This window comes from Heloderma suspectum, chromosome 1 (assembly GCF_057233095.1).
Source record: "Heloderma suspectum isolate Gila_16-S chromosome 1, 16-S_ref, whole genome shotgun sequence".
Classification (NCBI taxonomy): Eukaryota; Metazoa; Chordata; class Lepidosauria; order Squamata; family Helodermatidae; genus Heloderma; species Heloderma suspectum.
The window spans coordinates 326,218,611-326,243,421 of NC_139458.1; the positions used below are offsets into that span (position 1 = coordinate 326,218,611).

The 24,811-nt window shown below is 46.2% G+C and overlaps 2 protein-coding genes and 1 long non-coding RNA gene across 4 annotated transcripts in view; 1 reads left to right on the forward strand and 2 right to left on the reverse strand.

The window, feature by feature from the left end:
• LOC146359449 (amine sulfotransferase-like) overlaps positions 1-9,387 on the reverse strand; it is a 25,148-nt gene extending 15,761 nt beyond the window's left edge. Inside the window, exons 1-2 of the mRNA XM_084827358.1 lie at positions 9,257-9,387; positions 8,002-8,178 (exon numbers count right to left, since the gene is read on the reverse strand). Of these exons, the coding sequence (XP_084683484.1) occupies positions 8,002-8,143 (142 nt within the window). The 5' untranslated portion in view covers positions 8,144-8,178; positions 9,257-9,387. The remainder of the gene's footprint in view (positions 1-8,001; positions 8,179-9,256) is intronic.
• LOC146359450 (uncharacterized) lies at positions 7,086-22,994 on the forward strand. Its single transcript, XR_014786662.1, has 3 exons — positions 7,086-7,189; positions 14,763-15,014; positions 22,090-22,994. It is a non-coding gene; the product is annotated as an uncharacterized LOC146359450 (long non-coding RNA).
• Positions 11,933-24,811, reverse strand: part of LOC146359451 (amine sulfotransferase-like) — a 28,568-nt gene continuing 15,689 nt past the window's right edge. For both annotated transcript variants that reach the window (XM_084827359.1, XM_084827360.1), the window contains exons 5-7: positions 22,680-22,774; positions 15,590-15,770; positions 11,933-14,944 (exon numbers count right to left, since the gene is read on the reverse strand). In XM_084827359.1, the coding sequence (XP_084683485.1) occupies positions 14,820-14,944; positions 15,590-15,770; positions 22,680-22,774 (401 nt within the window). In that variant the 3' untranslated portion in view covers positions 11,933-14,819. The remainder of the gene's footprint in view (positions 14,945-15,589; positions 15,771-22,679; positions 22,775-24,811) is intronic.

A 24,811-nucleotide genomic window follows, 5' to 3' on the forward strand; every position in this document is an offset into this window, starting at 1 on the left:
CTTAGTCGAGCTCTGTCTCTGTTTTGCATCAGTTCCAGGTGGTCATCTGCATGTATGTTCTAGTGCGGGGGGAGAGCACTTCAGGACTGTTTGCGACATATGGCGTCATCACCACCCTGCAGCAATCCTGCAGCTTCCACCTCAAAAACACACCCTTTCTGAAAACCATTTTAGTGCGTACCTTTCCTTAAATGCGGCTCCTGCACACTTCAGCTGCGGTGTACCCCGTTCACCAAAATTAAATGCTGCATGCTGGGCGTGCCTAGGAGTGCCTGTGCTTGGGTGTCTGTGCTTGGCTGTGACCTTTGGTCAAGGGGGGGAGCCACCCCTCCCCCCATTTCCTTATTTTCCACAGTAGTGCTTTTGGGACACGGGTTTTTCCCATTCACATCTTGAAAGGGTGGGCACGAGCCTATGGCTACTCTGAAGTAACTCATTTCAGTAACTTCAATTACACTTTGCTGAGTATGGGAGCAGAGAGGGGTCAGGAAAATTTAAATTTCTGGGTCAGCAAATGTGCGCAGGAGTCTCCCTCCGGCTCTCCTCGGCTGCCCGTTACTCAGTGGTGCTGCAGCGGCGGCGGCAGCTGCTTTGGAAGAACGCAGCCAGGGCTGCCCTAGGCGCACTGAGACCTCCTGCCTGTCTTTGTTTCCAGCATTTAGACCACCGACCAGCGGGCAGGGCTTGGAAGACTTGCCTCCTCCCCCCTGCCCACCCTCACCTCCAATAGGCAGCTAATCATCCCCTGGAGTTGGCTGGGCAGCGGTGGTGGGGGATGCCACACACTCTCCTCTTTCCTGCTCCTCATGCCTCCTCGCTCCTCGGCAGTTTTCTCCCTTCATTGTTGAGAAATCTCCAAAGGCTTAAGGGGGGAGGGGGGAGGCAAGGTAATGCTTCAAGCTCTGCTCTAATGAAGCTATGAAGGACAGTAGCGCCTCTTGGCAGTTTCAGTCAGAATAGCCTCTTTTCCCCATTCACAGTATCGGAGTAGTGTGGTTTCAATCACTCAGAATGCGAAGGAGCTTTTTCGCAGTAGCCTTTTGGGCACAGGCTTCTTCCCACTTAGCAGTAGCGCTACTTCCCATTCACAAGCATTCACAACCTGCTTTACTGTTTCACTGTTCCAATTGGTCAAAATACCACAATAGCAACTTTACCCATTCACAGAAAGCAGCCTGTTTTCCCCATTCATATAAGCCCAGTTTCACTTTTCCAGTCAACCACAATACCGCAGTAACGGCTTTACCATTTCACAGAATGCCGCTTGTTTTTCCCATTCATATAAGCCCAATATTAATCTTAAATCTTTCACAATATCCAGTGGTGGACAAGAGGGGAGAGGTGTGGGGTAAACTTGGGGGGCTTAATTCAATGCTTCCAGTAAACTTCCCCTGAGCAGGGGAGCGTGGACAGCAGCAGGGAACAAGCCTCTCTCATTTGTTGAGCAGCGCCTACCAGGCTGAAGACGTTCAGTTCTACTCCACCCACCCAGTCCCGAAGTATGGGGATTTCAAGTGTTGTGTGACCTGTGGAAGAAGTTTTTATGCTCGGCTTTTCTTGCTTCATGTGCCCCTGATGGACCAAAGTGATTTCATGAAAATCCACATATAACAGGAAAGCGCTTCTCATTCCGTTTCCATGTAGATCTGGCCCAGCCAAGGCAGTGGGCAGATCAGTGCCTGGATGCGGTCATGGACTGAATGAGGGCTAATAAACTGAGACTCTATCCACGCAAGATGGAGGTCCTATTAAGGAGAGGTTCTTCTCCCTGGCTTAGTGATGTTTCTGGAAGGGTTTGGACTCCCCCTAAAGATTCAGGTTTGTAGTCTGGGGCAGATGCTACTGGATCCATCATTGTTACTAGTGGCACAGGTAGACTTGGAGCCACAGAGCACCTTTTATCAGCTTAGGCTGATAAACCAACTCTGCCCTTATCTGGACGGAGATAGCCTAGCTACAGTTACCTCTGCTTTGGTAACTCCTCATCTGGATTACCACAATGTGTTGTATGTGGGGCTGCCTTTGAAAACAATCTGTAAACTTCTGCTTGTCCAAAATAGGGCAGCAAGATTGTTAATGGGACAGGTCGATATTAGCATGTTACACCAGTGCTTCATGCTCTGCACTGGCCTCCAGTCTATTTCTAGGGCCAATTCGAAGTGCTAGTATTAACTTTCAAAGTCTTTAATGGCTTGGGGCCAGGTTACCTGAAAGATCATCTCCTGCATGGACCCTAAGGTCATCTACAGAGGCCCTCCTTCAGGTGCCCCCACCAAATGAGGTGAGGAGAGTGGCCTTCTCAGTGATGGTACTCCAGTTGTGCTACTCCAGTTGTGGAATGTTCTTCCCAGAGAGGTTCACTTGGTGCCACGTTTTTGGTGCCAGGTGAAGACGATATTCTCCTTGGCATTTTAGTTCTTTCGTTTTGGGGGGTTAGTTTCAAACCCAATAATTATTTGATGGACAATGTAGGCATTACAAATAGGTAGTGAAAATGCTTCTGATTAATATCTCAAAACAACAGTGGAAGGTAATTTCTCTGGGAGGCCCAAATTGGGCTATGGATATCACAGCTAAAGAACATTTATATAAAACCTTGCATTTATGGTAGTACACTTCTTACAGGTCACAAAAGATTTATCATTTGACACATGCTTATTGCTAGAGATGTATGCATGATAAGGTGGACGTTAGGCATATCTTGTCAGAATGTAAACTTATTGGAAAGCTTTGGGCTGATGTTATTTATATGGCTGAAGACATAACAGGATATACATTGGTTTTTGATACACTTTAGTTCTCCTCTTAGTTGGGCTTGCAACAAAAAACCAAATCAGTAAGGTACATTGGTAGGAAATACTTTAATAGCTGCACTTACTTGTGTTGCTAGAACTGGAAAAAAAATTACCACCATAGAGGATTGAAAGAAGAATATTTGGCATAGATAGTTAATGTACAGAACAATAACTATTAAAAATAATGAGCTGTTCAACAAATGGAAAAGGACTCTTTCACTGGAATTTTGGAAAACTGGAACAAGAAAATTAGTTATCAAAATGTGAAGTCAGAGGCTTTGAAAGTAATGTGATTTGATATGTGGATTTCGAATAAGATGTGAATTTAGGAACACTTTGTACTGGAAGCTCAGTTTTTAAACCTTTTGCATTATTTACGTATTCAGGCCCTTTCTACATCAAATAAATAAATACATTGTAAAAAGATTTTCTTAGGCTTCATTTCAGTTGTGGATGAAGAACAGGAGGTTCAGCCAAAGATTTTATAGAAATGGTGGATGCTGAGGAGTGATTTGGAAGGAGAAAAATATTTCAAAATTCGATAGGTTTCTTCATTTCTGAAACAATGCTACCAAAACATCTCTTGTAAATTCTTCGCACCACAGTATAAATGAACATACAGATGATAGTAAACATTCAGAGAAAAATAAAATAAGTCAGTCCTCCAAAGTACTTTGATTAAACTGATTCACTTCTCATCATGATTATTTCCGTCTATTTATTCTGGGAATAGGGTTTTTGACTGCAAATGGTTGGGGCAATAATAAGCTGCAATAAGGTAAAATAAAATAGGCAGCATGGAGAGGGCTGTATCCAGATTTAGATGCATGCAGCTGGGCTGGTTGAACTAGACTCCCCTGCCCCCATCCGTCCCACGGCAGCCCCTCCTGCCCCTGGAAATGTTAAGGATTGAGGACCCCGCTGAATGGGGCAAGCTCTGGTGTGGAGTGGAAAAGGGAATCCCCCAAATTGGTCTGAGGAAACTTCTGGGTGTGTGGAGCTCTTCCACCTATGGAAGGCAGATCCTGGACTCAATCCAGACAAAGCAGCTTTTCTGCATATCGAGTGGATAGAGTGGATATGCTTTAGGAGAACGCTGGGCTTGGCACAAACTTTGCTACCACCCTCGCAGATGCATTTTTCCCGGTTTTTAGGCTCCTGGACTTTCAGAAGCATCTATGCTTTTTCTATACTAGCCTTCCCCAACCTGGTGGTCTCCAGATCTTTTGGACGTCCATGCCCACCAGCCCTAACCAGCATGGACAATTTACAGAAATGCTGGGAGTTGTAGTCCAAAACATCTGGAGGGCAATGGCTCGGGGAAGGTTGTTCTACATGATGGCTGCCAAGAGAAGCAATCTAGGCTGCTGAAATGTAAAAGGGAGCTGTAAGGTATTGGGTGGTGGGGCTAGATGGATGAACTGGAGGAAAAGGAGAGCACGACTTTGCTCCTAGCTGGTTTGGAGATTGGGGCTGATTACTGAAGAGGTTGCTGCTCTGCCATATACATGCTGGGAGTTCGACATTTTCCTGACTCTACCGGTGAATTAGTGAAGCCGGGGGAAGATGCTCATTAGTGGGTTTTCTTGACTTGGCAACACATCTTACAAAAATGCGCATTTTTCCTGAGCAAAGCACCATGATGTGGACAGGGTGGGTAGGATCCAACGGTACCCTATTGCTGGCAGTGATCTCTGCCAGTTCTCAGGGTGCGCATGGTGCCTCCCGCCAGCAGTGGCGATGGAGTGCTTCTGGGGGAAGGCCCCAAGCAACTGGGAGTGCAAGTTTCTGGAAGGCACGACCTGCCCTTTCCAGAAAAATGTTTCTAGTCACTTGGGGGTTTGCCCCCGGAAGTGCTATACTGCCGTTGCTGGCGATAGGGGCCATGCACGTGCTGCAGCTCTCGGGCCGGCTGCCTGCACACCAGGAACCAACGGTGCTCACTGCAGGTGGCAGGGCACTGCTGGATCCCATCCCCCATGTGTTGGATGTGAGCAGCACATAAAATGTTCTCCGACTGCAGTTTTCTTATTTTCATCCCTCCGGAAGGGTGTTCCTTAGGGATGTACGAAACCCTTGCCTGGTTCTGCTCTGAGGTGTCCATGGTGGGGGGAAGGCGATCCGTCCCTCCCCCTGGATTCCTCCCCTCCTGGCTCCTTCCGTGGTGAGTCTGCAGAGCTGCTGGCCAGGGCCGCCCGCAGCCGGACTTCCGCCCACTGCCGGGCTGCGGCCGCAAATGGCAGCTGCTGTAGTGGCTGCCATTTGTGTCCCTGCGTTAGCCGTGATAGGCTACGTATATATTTACGTAGCCTTGTGATACATTCCATGGGGTTTATATATATTTACGTAGCCTATCACAACTAAAGTAGCGAGGGAAATAGCGGCCACAGACCAGGGCCGCCATTTGCAGCCGCAGACAAGGGCAGCGGATGGCCTACAACAGGTAGGATCCGTCCTGGGGAAGTTTCATGGGGTGGCGGGGGGGATTGCTCCATTCTGCCACGGACTCCGGAGTCCGTGGCAGAATTCTCTAACATCCCTCGCATTCCTGCACTAAAATGCTGACCTCAGTCTACCCAGTTTTCAGTAAGACATTGACAGCAGTATTTGTGCATGGAAATGAACTACTGTGATCAACAGAATTACAAGTACGGCCTTTGGTATACTGGAAGAGCCAGTGGGACCGTTCCTCCCTGGTAAATTTACGTTCACTGAACTGTAGCCGTCTGCTTTATTTATTCATGTCCAAGGACTGAGGTGAGACATTTTGGTGGGCATCAGAGTTTCATATTGTGAAGTTTGAAGAGCCACCATAATGCTAAGTGTCCCCTCGTGTTGTTGGTCTTGTTTCCTATTTTGTATAGCCAAACTGTGCATTTCTTTTAGGTAGGGATATCAGAGAATTCTGCGACGGATCTTGGTGAGGCTGAATGCCAGTGCATTCAGCTCCCCGAAATCCATCACGGAATGAAGCCCCCGCCCCCCCACCACACGAAAGGCGCGTGGGATGAAGTCCCCGCCGCCCCCACCCCACGAAAGGTGCACGAAACGGAGCACTTACCTGCTCCCATCCGCGCTTCGCTTCCTCCTCTTCAACCGTGATAGGCTATGTAAATACTTACGTAGCCTATCATGGCTAACGCAGGGACGCCATTCGCATCCCTGCGGTGGCCGTGATAGGCTACGTAAGTATTTATGTAGCCTATCATGGCTCAATACAGGGACGCAAATGGCAGCGGCTATGACAGCCGCCATTTGCATCCCTGCAGGGCTGCCCAGCAGCCGAATGCCTGGCTGCAGGTGGCCAGAGCCGGCCAGTAGGGATGGCAGAGAATTCCACCACGGATCTCGGTGAGGCCGAATGCCAGTGCATTATTCGCCCCCCCGAACTCTGTGGCGGAACGGCCTGCCACCGCCCCCGCCCCCCACGGATCCCCCTGGGACGAGACTTACCTGGGGCGGATCTTCCGGGTGGCGGCGCCTCCGGTGGTGGCTTCGGCAGCGGCTTCGGCAGCTGGTCTTCCGACCGGCTGCCACCACCGCCATTTCCAGTATTGTAAAAAAAAAAAGAAGAAGAAGAAGTGGTAGGCTATGTAAAGATTTACATAGCCTATAATGGCTAGGTTTAAAAAAAGAAAAAAAAACATGACAGGCTATGTAAATATTTACGTAGCCTATCACGTCTGACTTTTAAAAAAAAACAAAAAAACGCGCATACGCAAATGGAGGCGGCTACATCCGCCGCCATTTGCGTTCCTTATTTTTGGCCGTGTTAGTCTACATAAATATTTACGTAGACTAAGACGGCGAAAATAAGGGGAATGCAAATTGCGTCTGCTACGCTATTTGCGTTCCCCTTATTTTCGCCGTCTTAGTCTACGTAAATATTTACGTAGACTAAGATGGCCAAAAATAAGGAATGCAAATGGCGGCGGCCACAGCCACCGCCATTTGCGTACGAGCATTTTTTTTTTTTAAGTCAGACGTGATAGGCTACGTAAAGATTTACATAGCCTATCACGGCTGACTACAGGGACACAAACCGCGGTGGCTACAGCCGCCGCCATTTGCGTCCCTGCTAGCCAGCGGCCAGATGTCCGGCTGCTGGAGGAGCCGGCCGGCGGCTCCGCGGAATCCCCACAGAGTGGAGCCAGCCAGCCAGGATTCCGGGGGGAGAAGCTCCGTGCTTCCCTCCCAGGCAAGGATTCTGGGGGGAGGGACAGAGCGCCTCCCCCCCCAGCGGAACCCGGCAGAGCCAGGTAAGGGCACTTTCGTACATCCCTACTGGCCAGTGGCTCCGTAGCTTGGCCGCAGAGCGGAGCCGGCCAGGCAGGATTCCGGGGGGAGGCACGGAGTGCCTCCCCCCCACCGTGGATGCCCCTGCACGGAGCCAGGTAAGGGATTCGTACATCCCTACTTTTAGGATCTCTGAAACATCAGGAAGAATACTGGAAGATGAATAAGGTTTTTCCTGGTTTTTCTTTCAATTTTGCTGAAGCTGGAGTAATCAGAGGTGATTGGGGAATTTTAGCCAGGTGATTCTCAATTAGCCTTTCACAGCTTTCAACCATCTAGCCTCAGATACGTCTTTTTGTGGGCCTTTAGTTTCATTAACTTCTTTTTCTGCTTGTTGCATTTTCCCTCAGATTTCTAGGATTAATTAATTAATTAATTAATTATTACATTTCTATCCCACCTTTTTTCCTCAAGGAACCCAAGACGGTGTACATAATCCTCATCCTCTCCATTTTATCCTCACAACAAAAACCCTGTGAGGTTGGACTGAGAGTCTGTGACTGGCCCAAAGCCACCCAGTGAGCTTCTGTGGCCGAGTGGGGACTAGAACCTGGATCTCTTGACTCCCAGTCCAACACTCTAGCCACTACACCACACTGGCTCTCCTACAACACACTGTCTCTAATTGGTTTAGTTCAGGGCAAGACACACTCACCCCATCATGGCCAATTTCTCAGAAATGGAGAACAGAGCCAAACCAACTCAATAAACATATATTCCAAGGGACTTAATCAGATGTTTTCATTGCTACATGTCCTCCCAAAACACTTCTCTCTGACCTGTACAACCTCATGCTAATCCATGAAAAAAAACCTGTTACTGTCCAGCTGTGGCAGGTTGACACTGAACGTATGAATACTTAAGTATGATAAAAGGTTGGCTTTTGCTAGGAAAATATTTCAACTCTTACCTGATTTAGGATAAGTGACTAGAAATACATCACTGTCTCTGATTTCGAAATCCTGCAGGGAATCCAGGTATTGTGGTGTAACCAGATCCCTTACAAAATAGAACCCTTTGTGTTCAAACAGGGATTCCTCTGATGGCTCCATTGCTAGCGCAATACAGAAACTGGCAGCAGTTCCCTCTATATGTCCAATGAGACACAACCAATTAATACATACCAATGAATTCAGTTATTTAAAACATGTTGTGAAACCCCGCTGCTCTCCCAGCCCTCCCATGATGATGACAGCAGCACTGCTGCTGCTAATGTGCCAGTCGGGGGAAGAAGGTAAAAAGAAGAGCAAGCCAGGCACAGAAGATACTGTTTATGGAGCATGGAAGTGCCCCTTTGCTTATGGCGAGTCACCAATAAAAAGGATCTGCCATTCTAAGCCTCAACAATCTATTGCTTTTAAAAAGACACCGGTTGAGCGAATACCTTTAAATGTGGCTTCAGTTATCTAATCAATGTCTACAATGTACTTTTTTCAAACCAAAAGCTTAAAAAAAATAATGTTACTCCCTTTATTCAAGCAGTATTAGAACCCTAGAAGAAATGGTGTTGGATCCTCAGTCCCCCGCCACCCCCAATAATTCCATGTGTACATTATCTGCTCTGTTATGAACCAGGAAATTTGAAAGATATACAGCTTGGGAACAAGCAGGTTTATATAGGTTATGGGATTTGTACATAAGCACTAGTCCAGAATCAGGTTAGCAAATTAAAGAAACGTTACAGGATAGAACTTCAACCTACAGTTGCAACAAATATTATATGTCATAGCAAACCCTCAAATTAGAGAACAAACAATACTAACAACTTTCAAACAAATCAGAGTTCAACTAAATTAGAAAGAAAAGGATTGGCCTCTAAAATATACAGCATGTTGTCTGAAATTAAATATGGATCTACAATGGGCATAAAGCAAACACTGGAAAGGGATCTAGGACACCATTTTGAACAATCCACATGGGCTAAAATGTGGACAAGTGCACCGTTCCAATCAACATCTAGTAAAATTAAGGAAAGTTCTTTAAAATTGGTCCAATCTTTCCACAGTGAGAATGAATTATATTAATACTAGTGCTGTGCCAACCCGACTTCCGTGGACTTCTTCCCTCTCTGCGAAAGAGGCATTGTGCCTTCCGCCCCTTTTGCAGGGAGGGGGAGAATTCAGAGAATTTTCGGATGTCTGTGGGGAGGCAGGGGTTCTGTCTACCTTATTCAGTGTGCAAGGTGGCTCAAGAGACTCCTGCCGATCTGTTTCTTGCTTTAAAAAGTCTCCCGTGCTCTCACAGAATCACAGCATGCCTCACAACTGGGTTTCAGCTCAGCAGCATTTCCTGGAATGGCCAAGGTCACTTGGTGACATGGTCTTCAGAAGAACTGCTGCTGTGCTGAAAGCCTCTTGCGAAAAGCATGCATTGCTGCAAGCTGGAATGGGACTTTTTTCAAAGCTCTTCAAAGGGACTGGGTAAAACGAGGATCCATGAAATCAAAGAGGGATCCTCATGATGTCATATGATTTTTAAAGGGGAGACCCCCCAAACCACCATCATATGACAGAGCACATCTGCCTCTGTGGACTGAACCAGAAAAATCATGGATCTGCCACTTGTGGGCGCAGCCGCAGCACAAAAACAGGGATCAGAATCAGGGATCTTCATCATTTTTACAGGGAAAGGCCCCCCAAACACCTTCATATCATAGAACACATCCATGCCCGGGGAATAAGTGACAAATAACATAGCTGTGGGTCTTCATAGCACTGTGTGATGTTATAAAACCATGGATAAGACACACAATTCAATATGGATCCTCTGAATGTTTACACTGGGTCCCCCCCCCGCCCCCCATAAATGCACCGAATTCATCTTTGTCCAAGTATGCACTCTAAGAATCCCAGATCTTCTGCTTCACCTCAAATGGTGTGAACCATTTATACAAAGCATGGATGGATCATCTGGATTTTATATGTAGCGCATCAGAATCATAGCTGAATCACAAAGCAAATCCATGTCAGTGGCATAGATCCTATATTTCTCAGATCCAGGATGGCAAGAAAAGAAAAAGGATTCAAGATGCAGTTCCTTATGGGTCCTCTGGATTTTTATACAGTGTCCCCACAAATGCATCATTACATCACAGATCACATCCATGGCCACAGCGCAAAGTATTAAAATTATTGATCCTGTACTTCATGGAGTAAGCATGATGTAAAAACATGAATCCATAATAATCACACTCCCATGCTTCATAGAATCACCATGCCATAAAAACATGGATTAGGGAGCATGGATCCTTTGGATTTTTTTTAACAGAAGGTGCCACCAAAATAACCAGCAAATCAAAACAGATCATTTCTGTGTCTGTGGACTTCATTATGAAAATCTTGGATCCACAGATTTATGGTGCTGTCACACCACAAAACATGGATCTGAGGCATGGATACTCATGATTCCCCTGGATTTTTATGGGGATACCTCCAAAATCACCATCAAATCAGAGATCATCTCTGTGTCCAGGGACTCAACCACAGAAAGCACTCATCCAGACTTTCATGGTGCAACTATGGTGAGAAGCTTGGGTCCAAGTTCCATACCTCATGGATGTTCCAGGTTTTTACATGGGAATCTTGAATTGGGCGTGGAATGCCCAGTTCCAGCCTGTCCCCAAGCTGCCATATTTTGTACTAACTGAAGTTTCCAGATTGTATTCAAGAGCAGCCCTACATACAATGCACTGCAGTAATCTAACAGGAATACCAGGGCATGGATCATTAAAGCAAGGATGTCACTATTAGGGATGTATGGATTCCCCACCATCCATTCCAGTGTGGAATCCACCCAGAGGGGGAGGCGATCCATTCCCCTCCCCCCCCCAGAATCCTGCAGAGCAGCTCCGCTCTGCAAGGATTCCGCAGAGCTGCCCGGCTTGAGGGCTGCTACCTGATCCGTTCGCCTCCGCGCCGATCGCCATGTTGCTTAAAAAAATGACGAGTGGCAGGATGTGTCCATAGACTTATTTGCAAGATTCACGGCTCTATTTTGTGTATAAGTCTATGGGCACATCCTGCCGATCGCCTATTTTTTAATTTAAAGGCGATTGGCGCAGAGGCGAACGGCTCCGGTTAAGCAAGCAGCCAAGAGCCGTTCTGCACGGAATCCTCCTGGAGCAGAGGTAAGTAAGAATCTGGCCTCATTTGTTCCCACAGCGGATTCCTCTAACATCCCAAGTCACTATACAGGCAGAGTTGTCGCTGCTGTATCAGCCCAAGGTGGTAGAAGGTGCTTGACCCTCAGAAGACACTTGTACCTCTAGTGACAAAGTTGGGTCTAAAAGCACCCCCAAGCTATGGACTTGATCCCAGTAATTGGGGACTGCAAATCCTTCCCGGACAGTTAGCACACGCACACCATGCATCTGGAGAGTCAAGCCACCCACCAGCAGTACCTCTGTCTTGTCCAGATCGAGCTTCACTTCATTGACCCTCATTATGTCCATTACCATGACCAGGCACTGATTAAGCACATCCACTTCCCCACTGGGATCAGATGAGAAAGAGAGATGGAGCTAAGTGCCACCAGCATACCTTAGAGATGCTGCACCCTAAGTCTCCTAATGACCTCCCTCAGCAGTTTCAGTGTGGACACTAAGTAGCATGTGGAACAAGATGGAACCTTGCTGGGCCTCAAAGCATGCCATGGAATTTAGCACCCACAGCCCAGCACCATCTCCTGTAAATGGCCATCCAAATATGAATGGAACTACTGCCTGTCAGACAGCCTGTCCTGAAGGATGTCATGGGTGAAAATAAAGTTGAAAAATAGGAAAGCATTAATACATACAGACACTATTTATTTATGTATTTATGTATTTATTTATTTATTTTCTTCTCACTAACAGACATTCTCTGGGCATATTGCATACACTAAAGAATAATATACAATACAAATCATTAAAATAATAAAGTTCCTCTTTTTTAATCTCCTGAGGGCTGAGGCTGAGACTGCTCAGTCCTCCTCAGAGTCCTCCAGCACTCACTGAAGAATGACTGCCTGAAGGGAGGAAGAGAGCTGCTGATGGTCTGCACTGATGGAACTCCTTTTAACGAATTACATGGAGCCGATGGGCTATGGGTGCCCTCACGCACCCTCAGATTGTCAGCATAGGTGCTTGGTCCTGCGCAGATGCAGAAGACCCCGTCATGGCCATGTTCGAGAGGCAGGGCGAGCAGTCCCACAGGTGCCCTGCCCCCTCAGCTTTGCTTGCTGCTGCTGTTCATAATAGTACTGATGCCGAGCGGGGGAAATGTTCTGAGCATGTGCACCCACGGAGGGGAGGATGGAGGGGAAGAAAACCCCTCCGAGAATCTCGGAGAGGACCGAGAATCAGGAAGCAAAGTGCAGTAGTGGGCTCATGGTAGCGTTGAGTAACTTTCGGGGCAGGGGCTTGACGAGCTTCTTCTTATGGTCTGAGAGAAGTGGGGAGAACTGCACCCCTTACAAATAGTATGGACCCACCTCTGGCAAAACGTCTCCTTGCCCTGAGACGGCATTCTGGGGAAAGGAAGGTGACCAGCGTCAGCTCTAAAGAACCCTCAGGCCATGGGGGCGGGGGTGGCATTTACTAGGTTTGGGTGCTGGCCAGTGTCTTTTTGCATCCTGGGCAAATGCAAACTGCTGTCCCCAACCTAGAGAGGAAAAGGACTGGGGCCCACAGTGAATAGACACTGTGGAACATACTAGGACAAGGATCTGTACATATAGTCTAGTTCTGGAGACAGTTTATTCACTTAATTTTCAATCCTCCCCCCGCTGCATTTCTCTAGACACCTATGCATAGGATTCAACCTAACACATGGGGGCTTAAATGTGGAGGGAGTGCAGGGGCAAATATACCACCGTCGCCCTTAACGTCCCCATGTGCACCAGCCTTCCTATGTTGAGCTGGAAAGTGTGACCGCATCAGATGAATGCGCATTGCAGCCTCCCCATGATTGGGAATCCTGAATAGACTGAGGTAGAGTGAGTCAGAGGGAGCAGATGTGGGCAGCTCGATCTTCCTAGTTTCACATACAATGTTCCCATTGTGGGAGAAGCAGAGATTTATATGGCCACAGCTACCGCTGGAAATAGAGTTGGGTTGGTCAACCTCTACCAGATTATTGTGCTGGCTTCTAATTCCAACCATGAATTACAATTAATAACCCTTTGCCATCATAAATGTTTTGGGGAGGAAATGTGAGAGTTCAAGGACTTTATCCCATTCAACCATTTGTTCAAATGCACTCAGGTGCATTACCTTTGGGGCTGAACAAGTTGAGATGGAATCAGACTTTGTCACTCTAATTGCATAAGCCACTTTCAGAGGCCAATGGCAAATAGGTCTAGGAACAGCACAATCCTGTACTTGTTTATTTTGAAGTAATTTCAAATGTGCCCAATAGAATTTATCTCCCTTCTAAGTATGCTCAGTAGTGAAGCTTTTTTATACAGTGTGATAAATATAAATATGGGAGCTGGCTTAATGGAGTGACTTAGTAGATGAACTAGGTATATCACAAGATCTTTGTTCAAAGGTCATCAGAGCCACAAACTCTATGAGGAGACAAGTCATTTTCTTTTGGTCTCTGCCCCTAACTACATCTCCAGTACAGAGGGAATAATACTGTTATGTGATTCTGTGGGTTGCCCTAAAGCAGGGCTTGGCAAACTGTGGCCTTCCAGATTTGGTTGGATTCCAATCCCCATCAGCTTCAGCCAGCATGGCCAATAATCAGGGATGATGGGAGTTAGAGGTGCAGGTTGCAGACAGGTTCGTTAGTTGTGGGTTAGTAACAACAAGCCATGGGTTAAGCGTTGGTTGTTTAGCCCCTAAAGTGCTCTGGGTTTGCACATCACACTTACAACCTGCGACCCGGCCAATTGTAGATTGTTGATTCAACAGGGAAGTGAGGAGGACGCGAGAGGCAGCATGCTCACCCGTCTTACTTGTGCTTGGTAAGTTGTGGGGTCAGTATCCCACAATCTGCAGTTACATTAATTATTTTCTTGCCAAGATGGAGTCTGTTTGGTGTGCTCTGAAACTGAGCAACTTGCTAACAAAGACTGATCCATTTTATGGTCCTTTTACAGCAATTCACATGTAGAACAACAGACCTCTAGTAATTTCCCCCATCACCAAGAATCACACCCAAATGAGTTACGCTAACTTTATGCTTTAACTCTTCAACAGCGTGTTTCCCACTGATTAAAAATCAGGACACTGTTTCTGGAGTAGGCTCTCAACAGTTCCAAATATAGTTAAGCAGCACAATTTACATGGTCTGCTCTCTTCAAACCAAATTACATATTAGATGAAATTCATCTTTATGTTTATGTGTGTATTCCAAATAGAACCCATGGGAGCTCCCAATGTAGAGGAACTGGAGCCCACATGGGAAGATGATTTTTTTTTTAAGTGTCTCATTGATCCATGTTCCCAATGAAAAGTTCCAGTTCGCCCCAGGAAGGAAACAGCTATGGGTGTAAATAGCATGTTGCCCAAATGTCCTTGAAGAAAGGGGAGGATACCAAGCTAATAGTATAATAAGCATATTTTCATATTTCAAAATTAGGAGGAAAGTTAGCACATTTTTGTGATTTTTGAGCCTATTAAAGAATAACGGTACATGGTTTTGGAAGTGCACTAAGTTGGTGTTTTGTCATCTCTGATTCAAATAGGTCTGGATGAAACGTGTACACTGCGTATTATTTTCTTGTTTCAAGCTGGATACGGACTCATAATTCATCACTGATGTCCCAGCAGAACTTGAAGGGCAGCTTTTCCATCCTCTCCTTAAAAACACTGTCAAACCTTTCACTCTGTGCGACGGTCATCATGTTTTTCCAGTCTCCAATAGTGCCTGGAGCAGAGGCAAAAGGAGAGCTTAGTGATGGACAAATGGATACCTATAACTAATTCTGTAGTTTAAGGTAGGGCTCAGTACTTCTTTCTCCCCCACGTTTGCTGGGCCTCCTCCACTGTGATCATGGTGGTGGTGGTGGGGACAGAACTCCAGGGACATTTAGGGCAGGAATGCTGAAACTGTATAACGTTTGGTGGGGGTTACTTATTCCAGGGGCTTCATCACACCAGGCCTTTTATCCCATTACTTACTGGGGCTTCTGCTTCTGGATTCTTTGTGGGATTAAGATTTGCTCCTTACACGGGTTCACATGAGGTGTTTGTCTTTTTCGGCGAGTTCAATGTGTTACATTTTACAGCTACTACATGGCACTGCTGTTATAGCACCATTACAGAAGTACAAAGCAAGTAAAGTGCTTCATAAGTGCTTTCTAGATAAAAATTGGATCTTCCCTGCGCTTTACTGTGGTCATAAACCACGGGAGTGGCCCTGGAGGTTGACAATATCGTGTAAACGACCTGCTAACTTCCATGAGTAACCAATCTTCATCGCACCATATAAGCCCTGTGTGGAAAAGTGGCAGGTGAAGCTGTGGGCCGTTGTACAAGTACTGCCACTGAGTTTGATTTGCCACTGACTTACCTTTGCGAAGAAAGCGTCCTTTACTTAAATCTATTAAGTCAGAAGAAAAGTTCTCAGCATTTGTTCTGGGATCCACTCTCATATTATCCATTGAAGCCTTATCCACAATCTCATCCACCACCTCGTCAGTCAGCCTCTTTCCAAGGAACTTGCATATTTTTAATATGGAGCTTCTGAGATCCTGAAATGGGACATGGTTTTGACATCAGGCTAACTGTAAAACGTAACATTCCAGAAACTCAAAATCATAGAACAGGCAGGATAATAGGAAATGTGTAATGAGATATTTGCACACCCCTCTCAATCCCTGGAATACCGTCCTGTGGGAGAGACATATAGCTCCCCTTTTTGGCATTTAGAGGCATTCTAAACACTGGGAGTGTTCCAGTCTGCTGGAAGAATGTGGTGCAGTACTTTAATAATTGTTTTATCAGCCATTTTTAAAAAATGTTTAATTTTAAATTTCATTACAAGTTGTAATCATATTACGTTGTTGCTTTACTTTCTAAGCCACTTTGGGAGGGTGAGCACCATAAAAGGCAGAATGAAACAATGGATGAGAAGAATACATATATACATGCCTTTCTGAAAAGAGGAGAGCCTGTGTGGACTGAATCTTGGCACTGATTCAGGGAACCAAGCCCAATCTATTTTGGACATTTATAATAGGAATACTGGTGAAAATTGGCCCCAGTCAAGAGAGCCTGCACCGGCCCAAAAGAACACAAGTGGTCTGAAGAACCAAAGGCTGCATAGTTCCAGATCAGTAGTGGGCAGAAAAGCAGAGAGATCTGCAGGGCCTTTGCTGCTGGTGGCAAATGTCAGCAGACAATAGAAAGAAACCTACAGACAACACAGTTTGCTTTGTTTGAAGCCTACTACACACTCAGAAAAAACAATGTGGTTTGCCCATAACAACAACCCATGGGGTGTCGGGACCACGCATGCATGCTGCCTCCCAACCGCTCGTCAGGTTTGCAGTGTTGGGGGGTCTCACCAGTATGAAAACCCGGGACTTTTTTTGGAGCCAGGTCTGAGCTGAGTCCCTCCCACTACCAGCCTACTGCTGCGGAGCCTGAGGCTAGGAGAGCCTGAGATGCTGTTGTGAGCGGGCGCTGCTGCTGGTGGCGATGGCAGCCAGAGCAGCTCCCTGTGGCCGTGGGTGCCAGGTTAGCAGGCTATGCAGCGAGGGAGCCGTTGTTGCTGTGGGAAGGAGAAAGGGGCTTGGGGCTTGCGTGGTATGTTTCCCTCCTTCATTTTGGCTGTCTGCGGCTTTGTACACTCTGCTTCCTCTGTTCCCTTCCTTGCCCTCCTCTTGATCCTGCCTTTCTCTCTCTCTCTCTCCCCTCCCCTGTGTGGAAATAGAGAGCTGGGAAGGAAAACAAAAGCTCCAGCCAGGAGGAGGAAGAAAGCGGGTAGGGGGAGAGAGGGAAGAGGAGGCTGGGTTTAAGAAAGCTCCTGCAGCCTTTCTGTGTTTTTCCTTCTGCTTTTCTGTGTGTGCTTAGTGGGAGGGAAACTGGGGAAGGTGTAGTCTTGTGTGTTGTGCCACTGCACAGTGCATGGTCTTGAGGAGGTTACATTCAAAAAGGGCAGGTGCAGGCCCCTGGAAGTTAATGGGATATACACACTCATGGATTCCTGACAGGCCTCTTTGATTTCTTTATAATAACAAAACAGCCTGCTTGGCTGTTGCATCTGAAAGAGGCAGTGAGTCAGTTTATGCCTCTTTCTGGAGCACGCGTGTGTACATATGAGAGAGTGCATCAATGGGTGTTTATGTTTTCTGTGTCTGTGCACTGTTTTTTGTAAAAGGAGAAGCTTGTGTTTGTATCTGAGGTTTCTACCATGGAAGAGATATAAGTCTTTTGCTTCCAGGAAAGAATGGAAGATATTTTCCACTGAAGTATGCAGTGAAAAATGGTTTTGCATTATTATTGTACATTGTTGATTCCCTCTCTCTCTCTCTCTCTCTGTGTGTGTGTGTGTGTATGTGTATGTATGTATGTGTGTATGTTGTGTGTGAGTTCAGTGCTGGGAGCAGAGTAAGAGGCTCACTAGGGACAGCTACTCTGGGACCCATCATGGCCTTGAGCTGGCCCTTACTGTGTAGCTTTGAGGATATCATCATTAGCAGTGGCAGTAACCATTGTTTCTTGAACAAGAGAATGTGGGTCCAGAGAAGGGTTTTTGTGCACTGTGATTTCCCCTAGGTTGAGACATTGCTCAGAAGGCCACTCACTGAAATCAATGGGAAAAGTTAGTCACAACTTATGACTCTCTTAAGGTCCTCTGATTTCAGTGAGTCTAATGTAAGCATCCCCTTCATGGATCACTGCCTTGTTGTGGCGAAGGGGCTTGCGTAACTCAGTGAAGCCATAAGCTATGCTGTGCAGGGCCACCCAAGACGGACAGGTCATGGCAGAGAGTTCTGACAAAATGTGGTCCACTGGAGAAGGAAATGGCAACCCACTCCAGTATTCTTGCCAAGAAAACCCCATGGAACGTATCACAAGGCTAAAAGAGATGACGCCGGAAGATGAGCCCCTCAGGTCGGAAGGTGTCCAATATACTACTGGGGAAGAGCAGAGGGAATTTCCAAGTAGTGCCAGAAAGAGTGAAGCGGCTGGGCCAAAGCTGAAAGGACACTCAGCTGTGGATGTGTCTGGTGATGAAAAGAAAATCCGATGCTGTAAAGAACAATATTGTTTAGGAACCTGGAATGTCAGATCAATGAATCAAGGTAAGCTGGAGGTGGTCAAACATGAGATGGCAAGATTGAACATCGACATCTTGGGAATCAGCGAACTAAAATGGACAGGCATGGGCGAATTTAATGCAGGTGACCATCATATCTACACTGTGGGCAAGAATCCCTTAGAAAAATGGAGTAGCAGTCATAGTCAATAGAAGGGTGGGAAAAGCAGTACTGGGGTACAATCTCAAAAACGATAGAATGATCTCAGTATGAATCCAAGGCAAACTATTCAACATCACAGGAATCCAAGTCTATGCCCCAACCACTGATGCCGAAGAAGCTGAGGTTGATCGGTTCTATGAAGACCTACAACACCTTCTAGAACTAACACCAAAAAAAAAGATGTCCTCTTCATCATAGGGGATTGGAATGCTAAAGTAGGAAGTCAAGAAATCACTGGGATAACAGGCAAGCATGGCCTTGGTGTACAAAATGAAGCAGGACAAAGGCGAATAGAGTTTTGCCAAGAGAACACGCTGATCATAGCAAACACTCTTTTCCAACAGCACAACAGGCGACTCTACACATGGACATCACCAGATGGTCAATATTGAAATCAGATTGATTATGTCCTTTGCAGCCAAAGATGGAGAAGCTCTATACAGTCAGTAAAAACAAGACTGGGAGCTGACTGTGGCTCAGATCATGAGCTGCTTCTTGCAAAATTTCGGCTTAAATTGAAGAACGTAGGGAAAACCACTAAACCATTCAGGTATGACCTAAATCATATCCCTTATGACTATACAGTGGAGGTGAGGAATAGATTTCAGGGATTAGACCTGATAGACAGAGTGCCTGAGGAACTATGGACGGAGGTCCGTAACATTGTTCAGGAGGCAGCAACGAAATCCATCCCAAAGAAAAAGAAATGCAAGAAAGCCAAGTGGCTGTCTGATGAGGCTTTACAAGTAGCTGAGGAAAGAAGGGAAGCGAAAAGCAAGGGAGAAAGGGGAAGATATATCCAACTGAATGCAGAGTTCCAGAGAATAGCAAGGAGAGACAAGAAGGCCTTTTTAAATGAACAATGCAAAGAAATCGAGGAAAACAACTGAATGGGAAAGACTAGAGATCTCTTCAAGAAAATCGGAGATCTCAAGGGAACGTTTTGTGCAAAGACGGGCATGATAAAGGACAAAGAAGGCAGGGACCTAACAGAAGCAGATGAAATTAAGAAGAGGTGGAAAGAATACACAGAAGAACTATACAGGAAAGATCTGAATGTCCCTGATAGCCATGATAGTGCGGTCACTGAACTTGAGCCGGACATCCTAGAGAGTGAAGACAAGTGGGCCTTAGGAAGCATTAGTAACAACAAAGCTAACAGAGATGACAGGATTCCAGCTGAGCTATTTAAAATCCTAAAAGACAATGCTGTTAAAGTGCTGCACTCAATATGCCAACAAATTTGGAACACTCAACAGTGGCCACAAGACTGGAAAAGGTCAGTTTACATTCCAATTCCAAAGAAGGGCAATGCCAAAGAGTGTTCAAACTACCGTACAATTGCACTCATTTCACATGCCAGCAAGGTTATGCTCAAAATCCTACAAGCTAGGCTTCAGCAGCATGTGAACCGAGAACTACCAGAAGTACAAGTGGGTTTTCGAAGAGGCAGAGGAACTAGAGATCAAATGGCCAACTTTCGCTGGATCGTGGAGAAAGCAAGAGAATTCCAGAAAAACATCTATTTCTGCTTCATTGACTACGCTAAAGCCTTTGATTGTGTGGATCACAACAAACTGTGGCAAATTCTGAAAGAGATGGGGGTACCAGACCACCTTACCCATCTCCTGAAAAACCTGTACGAGGGTCAAGAAGCAACAGTAAGAACCAGACATGGAACAACCGATTGGTTCCAAATTGGGAAAGGAGTACGACAAGACTGTATATTGTCGCCCTGCTTATTTAACTTATATACAGAGTACATCATGAGAAACGCCGGGTTGGATGAATCACAGGTCGGAATTAAGATTGCCGGGAGAATTATCAACAACCTCAGATACGCAGATGATACCACCCTAATGGCAGAAAGCGAATCTAAAGAGCCTCTTGTTGAGGGTGAAAGAGGAGAGTGCAAAAGCTGGTTTGAAACTCAACATTCAAAAAACTAAGATCATGGCATCTGGCCCCATCACTTCCTGGCATATGGAAGGGGAAGAAATGGAAGCAGTGACAGATTTTATTTTCTTGGGCTCCAAGATCACCGCAGATGGTGACTGTAGCCATGAAATTAAAAGACGCTTGCTCCTTGGGAGGAAAGCTATGGCAAACCTAGACAGCATAGTAAGAAGCAGAGACATCACCTTGCCGACAAAGGTCTCTCTAATCAAAGCTATGGTTTTCCCAGTAGTAACGTATGGCTGTGAGAGCTGGACTATAAGGAAGGCTGAGCGCCGAAGAACTGATGCTTTCAAACTGTGGTGCTGGAGAAGACTCTTGCGAGTCCCCTGGACTGCAAGGAGGTCAAATCAGTCCATCCTAAAGGAAATCAACCCTGAGTGCTCATTGGAAGGACAGATACTGAAACTGAAGCTCCAATATTTTGGCCACCTAATGCGAAGAGAAAACTCTCTGGAAAAGACCCTGATGCTGGGAAAGACTGAGGGCAAAAGGAGAAGGGGACGGCAGAGGATGAGATGGCTAGATAGCATCACTGATGCAATGAATATGGACTTGAGCACGCTCTGGGAGAGAGCGCAGGACAGGAAGGCCTGGCGTGCTATGGTCCATGGGGTCACGAAGAGTCGGACACGACTGAACGACTGAACAACAACACTCTAAGCATGACTAAGTCTGGATCCAACTAAAACACCGTAAGAGATGACTGAACTATGGATTCTGGACTCATGAAAAAAAAAACCTATGAAGTCAGTGGTCGCAGAGGCCACAGAATATTGGAAGAAACCGGAACAGCGATCAACAATCCAAATTACTGCTCTAGGGAGTATATTACAAGATGTGTTTCTGGCACTGTGGGTGATCAGTTGGAACTTCTGGAAGCTATTATTGCCGCCTTCTTGCTGAATCACAAAAAGACATGCCCTTGTCCTGCATTCATCGCTCAACAAAACTCCAAAATGACTGAAAGCTCATTTTTATTGTATAAGTTTATAGACTGTATAATCTTAGAAGGGGGCGTGGGTGTGAGGGGGCATGGCTGGGACTATCATGAAGGGACCCTGCACTTCTGAATCTGCCAACTGCTTGCTGCTTCCACCTTTCTAAACAACTCAGGCTCTGCGATGTGTGAACCTGGCACTCTGGGTTACTGAGAGAGAAGCAGCCCAGACTTTTAACCTCACAAAGTTTGCTTCTCCTGATTCTCCATTTGTCTCCTGAGAAATGTTGGTTCAGTGCCAGCTGTCATTCTTCAGGGTTCAGCACCTTCCCCAGCATCTTTGGAATGTTACATATCAGAAGGGTGATTGTGGATACATCTTGGCTCTAATGCATATAATGCTGTTACTTCTCTGAAAGCCCTGAGGCAGGTGTGAGGGGGCGGTGTTTTGTCCCATTCCAGGGAAGAAGAGGAGCTACTGCTTTGCCCAAATCTCACCTTCAATTTCTTGAGAATGTTCTTTCCCCATGAAAGAGGCTTTCATTTTTCTGCCTCTTTCTCAGGGTGTTTTATAATTTATTTTGAATTTCTTTGAGTGGTGTTCTTCAGCTTCCCTAATCACTGTGAGGTGGCCAAGGGTGCTGTGTGTGTTTTCTTTCTTTTATATATTTCTTCATTGCTCTGCAGCCTCCCAGGTTGCCTGTGCTGCTGGATGTGAAAAAGCCCTGTGGCTGGAATTACCTCAGGATGTTTTCCCTTGGGCTGAAATTAAGTGTGGGAAGCTGAGGAGGCTACAGGCTGCCAGAGAGATGATAGCGCAATAAAAGACAGGTCACTCGTGTACGTTCCTCGGCTGCCTCAAAATAAGGTAAACCTTGAAGAACCTTGAACCCAACCCATGGAAATTCCTCCAACATTTTCTTCTCCTTTGAATTTCTGTTTGAAAACCATTCCTTTTCTTTCAAATTGAATGAGACTGGTAAAAACAACAACCGTGGAAGACATTTTCTGCACAGCACTAGTTTCAATACAATATTAGTAGATTGCTCAGTAGTGAATTGTTTGCTTGCTTGGCTTCATTTGGGGACAGGGGAAGGGGAGGCACAGAGTCTGCTTTCATCAGGACACTTAACTAACTGTTTACTCTGCATGTAAAGCCATCCATTTACTCTTATGTAAAGCCATCTGAGGCACAAGGAAGAAAAGGCCACAGAAACGTTAGTTGGGTTTTGTTGGCTGTTTATAATATCAGACTGACTAGCACTGTTATGTCTTACCTTCCTCATTTCTTCATAGGTAAGGAATAGAATGTTGAAGTCATCCCTGTGAGCAGACCAGCCTTCTATGTGGTCTAGCCACGAACTAGCTACCACTGGTAGGAGAGAATTTAGTTTGGCATAAGTCTTAGAGCAGATATAAAGGACACACAGTGCAGTTAGTTGCGCTGCACGCTTCCAGTTCAGATGTTGCCTCAGCCACAAATTCACAATGTTTCAGCTCCACCCAACCTTACTCCTCCCCACCATCTCCAATATGGGGCTGTACAAATAAAACAGTGATAACTTGGCTGGTGAACCAAAGTAATAAAACTGAACATGGTGCCTATTCTTTCAGGCTCAAAAATGGAAGGGAACAAGTGCAACCTTGCGAAAGATGCTGCTGTATATCCTCCCCCTCCAACAGAAGTGTTTTTGTCAGGGCTCCTGTCAGCCAAACTCTACCTTCCTCCAGCATATTACAAGCTGTTAGGGGCTCAAGCACACTGGTTCCCACTCCCACCTCAGGTTCCTGCTTTTCTTTTCAACAGGCACTCAATGTTCCATGGCTCCTGTGGCACCACTGATCCTGCTCAGGTCGCATTGAGCTGGGTTATTGTGAACCTTTTCTTTTGATTTACCAACATATCTACTACTGTGTTCTAAGGGAGTCCTCCAGGTGTGAAGATATCACCTGACCTTATTTTGGGGTGGCCCACTTCAGCTTCCAGACTGGCAGGCACTCATCCACCTGAGCTGGCTATTAGAGGGGTCAAGTGGGACGTGCAACAGTATGTTGGACCGTATCCCTGCTTCAGCATCAGCACTGAGGATTGTCCCGTACTTCCTTCCAGCCAAGAGGAGAGCAGGGGATTCTGCCAGGCCTGGCACCCCACCCCCCATGCTTATGTTTCTTGGTGCCTTTCTCTGCTTCTGGCTCCCTAGCTCCCCCTTCTTCAGTCCCTCCTCAGCCTGCCATTCCCTTTCTCCTTGTATGCTCCTCTGTGCTTTGCTATGTATTTTTCCTTTTTCCTTCTCCCCTTCCGCAATTCTCCCCTCTTGTCTTTCCTCTCTCCCAGCTCCTTCTTCATCCCCTCGCCCAGCCCCTTTCTTTCCTCCCTGCTTTGGCTGTTCTGGCCACCCTCCCTGCTCAGCTACCACCGCCCACCACCTTCTACTGCTTCCTGCCTTCACACTGTGAGGATCCTGGTCTTTGGCTGCCAGCATCAGCACCGGAAGACAGGGGCAGGTGTTGCTCTCCTCACTTAGCCGGCTCTGATCAGGACAGAAGGGGTTCCGTAGAGAAGGTTCATTCATACGGGTACTGCCATATTTTATCCCATTTGAGTTTTGCTGCACTTTATTTCTGTGCAGATCTGTCATCTGTGGGGGATCTGTGTTAACTTTTTTGTCCTTTTGAACTTTCAGGTTTCTGAAGAATGTATTGCTGCCCTCCTCTTGTTTGTGACTTGGCTGTTTTGGTTACAAAGCCAACAGCACACCCTGCTTGAGTTCTGTATTACAGGGAGCAATGTTGGAATCCATGGATTCCATAGCAGATACGTAGCAATTTATTTTCCTAGACAATTTAGCTGCTGTATTTTCTAGCTGAAGAAACAGTGTACTGGGTTAAATTTGTATTTTGTCACTCCACCATCCTATAGTCAAGTCAATCACCTCCTCTTCCTAAGTCAGCATGCTTCTCCAATCTGTGTTAAGCAAGAGGTAATTCTAAAAGTGCAATAAGAGTAACAGTAGAAGAGTTAAAACATGACGAAGTAGTCAGCTCCTTGTCAATTTCACTAGAACTCTTGTTCTGGCTGGATCCCAAGGAAAAACCCAAATAAATGAATGATGAATAAAAGAAATGAAATATAGCAGTGGGGGTGAGGTGCAAGGAACATTAGCACACTAGAAAATCCATGGAGGTGACAGTCTGAAATACTGTCAAGGTGGAATGCAGGAGAAGCTCTGCAGCAAGCATGCAACTGCACACATATTTACCCAGAAGTGTTTGACATTCCTGCTTTACCAAATCCTCTAGTTCAGGGGTCCCCAATGCCCACGGCGACCTACAACAACACCCACAAGGCTCTCCCCTCCCTATTATCCCCTCCTTCCCAGCCTCTAGCCTTACTATGTCTCTCCCCACC